At 27.4% G+C, this 4517-nt stretch overlaps 1 protein-coding gene across 1 annotated transcript; it reads right to left on the bottom strand.

Moving 5' to 3' along the window:
* Nucleotides 1-249: 249 nt before the first annotated feature.
* On the bottom strand, nucleotides 250-647 carry LOC115969179. The gene has a single exon (XM_031088768.1). It carries the CDS (start codon nucleotides 543-545, stop codon nucleotides 348-350), a length of 198 nt encoding a protein of 65 aa, XP_030944628.1. The 5' UTR covers nucleotides 546-647; the 3' UTR covers nucleotides 250-347.
* Nucleotides 648-4517: the final 3870 nt, after the last annotated feature.

The following is a 4517-nucleotide window of genomic DNA, read 5'->3' as shown; positions in this document are numbered from 1 at the left end:
GTAATTTTTAATAAACTATTCTATAAATGTAGATACCAAACGCATTATCTCCAACATACTTCCTAGTAAAAAAAAAAAGAGCATCAGATATATATAATCAGGAAGAAATCCTTGTTTCTTATATATAAGCCAATCCGAAACGGTTCCAAAATGGTTTCAAACCCTTGTGTCGTTTTCTTCTCCAAAGGTTTCGAAACCTTAAAGACAAAAACAAAAACACGGAATCGGTAGGCAAAACAAGACCACCACTCACGAAACAAAGATAAAACCCACAAAAACAGAGCAAGACAACATGCAAATTAATATGTATAGTTTAAACTCAAAACACATATACAAAGGTATGAATATTAAGAAAGGCTACGCTTCCCAGGTTGATCAGCAACCTTGAGTGTCTTGTCGATGAGCTTTCGAGCCTTCCTGCTACGGATCTCGACCTTGACACTCGAGCTCTTGTCCATCTTCACGTATGGCTTCTTTTTCTTCTTCAGAGCTCGAACCTTCGATTTTATCGACTGTACCAAGCTCTCCAATTGGTTTGCCATCATCAAATATTTCTCAGATTTGATTTGGGATCTGGAAAGGGAAGTGAAGAATTAATTATTAGTTTCTCTCTACAATGGTTGCATTTTGTAGTGTTTGGCCACAACAGTCAGCAATGAGTGCTGCGAGAGCTATTGCTTTGCCTTCGGCTCGCTTTGGTTTTTGTGTGACTGAATGTGTTTTGTGTTGGTTTTATGACTCTTTTGTATGTGTGAAGTGGTCAAGCCCTGTCGCTGTTTATATGCACTGAGATGATTAAGATTAACAATGGGCATTGTATTTGAGATAATCTCAAGCTTGCCCCTCGCCCTTCATTTCTGACTTTCTGCTACGCTCTGTTTGTTTACGTTTACGCAAAGATATTTTTTTTTAAAAATGAGTCATTTTTAAAAAAAGTATTTTTCGTAAAATTATCTCATTTTTTTTATATTTGGTAATTATCTTAAGTGAGTTGAAAAATAATCTTCTAACTTCCTTTATTTAGTATGTTTGTGAGATAAAGTTGTTTTCCAAAAAAATTTAATGAAAAATAATCTCTAAAAATAACCCATATTTTTTCTGTTGACTAAAAATAATTTTCTTTTGACTTAATTTTTTTATACTACCAAACACTACAAAACACAAAAAAACTATCTTTACATAAAGTTTTCCATCAAAACAAACATAAATTCTGATTTCATTTACCTCTTTTTATCTTTTATTAAATTAGTAGATGATATTGATGAGAATGGAGAGGTAGAATTTGAATCACGTATATTAGGCATCATAATAGGTGTCATTGTCACCTATTAATAGGCTACTTAAGGGGCTTTATGTGTTATACATAGAAATAGATGATAAGGAATTGACTATTGAGAAATAGAGTTTGAATCACATATATCAGGCACCATAATAACCGTCACTATCAATAGGCTACTTAAAGGGCTTTAGGTCTTATTGCAAACAACATATCTTAGTTATACTCGTTAGGTTTACGATAAATTTATAAACGATGAAGTTTTTTGTAAATTTTATTATAATATTATTAAGTTGACAATTTAAATAAACAAATATCAGTTATAAATTGATATGAAAATCAATAATATCCTTTTAAAAAAATCAATATATATTGTAGGGAAAATATACACATATCATATTCGGTGCCATAGCTGGTAAATATACATATTATAAATGCAGATTACAAACATAAATTAATATATATGTATGTATTTTTCTTAAAAAAATAACTATCATCACTAAAAATAAAATTAAATAATCTAAAAAATACATGTTTTCTATAATTTAATGTATAATACACGTATAAAATGTTTTTATTATCATACTAACAAAAATATTTTTGTTTAACTTAACTTTAATACTCTTATTAACTATATAATTTATTTATTTCGTTAAGGTTTGTCATTATATATGACAATGAAATTATCAGAATTAATATTTTTTAATTTCACGCTTTACTATGTATGTGTTAAAACAGAAGCACTCCATATCTTTATTATAATCTTGAATATTGCTGATCTATCAAAATTATATTTTTCTATAGTTTGAATGATTAGATCTTATAAGCTCTTCTAAAAAAAAATCGTATAAGCATATATAATGTGATGAGGATATTTTTGATCGATCGACATAAGTCATCGACGAGTCTCACTTAATCATCGGTTTTGTACCTATGACCAATCCTAGGGGGTCACAATCCTAGGGCTCATCGGGTTAGGTAGGCTGCCAACCCAATCCTCTTCCCGACGATCCAAAGCTCCTAGACTTCACGTAGGATTTGCATGGAGTCCACTCATATGCCTCTACATGGAAATAACTTGCACACCACGACCAAAGATCCTACCGCGCAATCAAATCTTCCATGTATGGGAAGAGAAGCCCTAAGATCTTAGGACCTTTCTCTCTATAAGGAAACCCCCCCCCCCCCTTCAAGGGATTCAGGTCAACTCTCTGCTACTATATACAACAAACCCTAACCTTCTTGAGATACGTGAATTTTCCCTAACTTTTGCATTCTTAAGTTCTTGGAGATTCTTTTATTACTGACTTAACTTTTAGAGGGTCTTTGTCCGGCACCCCACCGATGCTCTCTATAGGTTCTCTCTCTTTTGTTCTTCAGGTATATCCATTGGCACCTGTGTGGACAATCAACTCACTGAAAATTTTATGCATCATCATAATGTATCTATGTATCTGTGTTAGATTTCAATTAAAAAAAAATTATATTAAAATTTATAATATAAGACAGTAAAATAATATCTTTTTTTCTTTTTTTTGGTTTGCTAAGTAAATGAAAAAATATATGAAACGTAACCTTCATTAACATTTTTTATTTTTCTTGGAAACACAAATAAAAATTGAAAATACATATAGTAAATATTTTAATGCTTGATTAATTTTCCTTATAAAATTCTATTTAAATAATATAAGTAAGCTACTAAATAAGAATATAATAAAAAGAAATAACTTAACATATATAGTTGCTTTTTAGTCTCAAAATTTTCATTCAAATTATTAATATAACCGTAAATACATTTATTTAAGTTACTAGTTATTTGCCCGTGCATTGCACGGTTTTATGAAAAAACTTATAAAATATATGTATAAATAATTATATATTTCAATAATTATTATAACAAAATAAGTGCTAATTTGTTAGTGACTTGAAGTATTGTTAAAAATAATATCAATGATTAAAAAATGTCAGAAGTATTTTTTTTTCCTTTGGAAAATCTTTGAATACTTATTTGTACACTATGTTTTTAGAGTATCCTTGTTCTTCTTCGTCAATGTTCTTTATTAAAATCTTTAGACATAGTATTATAAAAATTGACCACTTTTAAAAGATAGAACTATTCGAAGAATAATAACCTTTAATTTGTTCTAATTATAGAACCTATCATAATTTCTGCTTCCTATACGTTGCACGATTTTATACATAAATTCATATAATACAAAATTTATTTGAGAAACAAAAAGAAAATGAATAGTTTGAATTGTAAAAGAGACACTACGTGTAAATGAAAAAAAATTGTAGAGCTCTACATATAAATTACAGACCTTTTTTAGGATGTTTGGAATCTTTTATGACAAACTTGGAAAAAAAATTAAGACAAAAATTAAACCGAGTTAAAAAAATAAAAAAATAAAAAAATTGAACCATATAGATTATAAAATTGCATGAGTCTATGACCATTTAATACCATGCTTTAAAATAAATCATATTATATTATATATAATAAAAGTTAGGCTTAGACGTCGTGGTTACACCACATGGCTTCACTAAATTGCAGAAATGTTATTAATTTTTTAGATTTTTAAAGAACTAAAAAGGAATAGTATACTACTAGGATTCTAATTTATTCTTATCATCAAATAAAATTAGATTAACATTATTTTTTTTATTTGTTAGGATATATTTCTTAAATTAAGAGATAATGTTTAACATACAAAAATTTAATTTAGATAATATATATCATCTAATTAACATTATTTTTTTATTTGTCAAGGGGTAATATTTAACATACAAAAATTTAATTTAGATAATATTTATCATCTAAATTTTCAAAATTTTAATTCTACTCTAATTAAAAGTTTATTTTAAAAATTCTCTAAATTTGAATCTCATCCCATGTTTTTGTTGTTTCTATTTTCCTCAAGTTGCAACTTAAATTTTAGCTAATGCTGCACTTTGCATCCTCTTTGCAATTTAAAACCAAAAATATAAAAAGATTAATGAAGAATTTGTTGGGAATAGAAAATTGTACTAATAATTAGCAAAAAAATATTAATTAATGTTGCAAATGGATACATAATTCTATGCACACTTTACATAAGTAAATGCTGATATTCAAAATAAAAATAAAAAGTAAAAAGGAAACGCATGAATAAATCATACTTGACAAAATTTATTTCATTTTGTTTGATAAATTATATAAAATAAATCCTATTAACTTAGTTTTAGTGTATTTAAATGATCT

The sequence above is a fragment of the Quercus lobata genome, chromosome 11, assembly GCF_001633185.2.
Source record: "Quercus lobata isolate SW786 chromosome 11, ValleyOak3.0 Primary Assembly, whole genome shotgun sequence".
NCBI lineage: Eukaryota > Viridiplantae > Streptophyta > Magnoliopsida > Fagales > Fagaceae > Quercus > Quercus lobata.
Note: the sequence above shows the minus strand (reverse complement) of the source record. Positions and strands in the feature narration are given on the sequence as shown.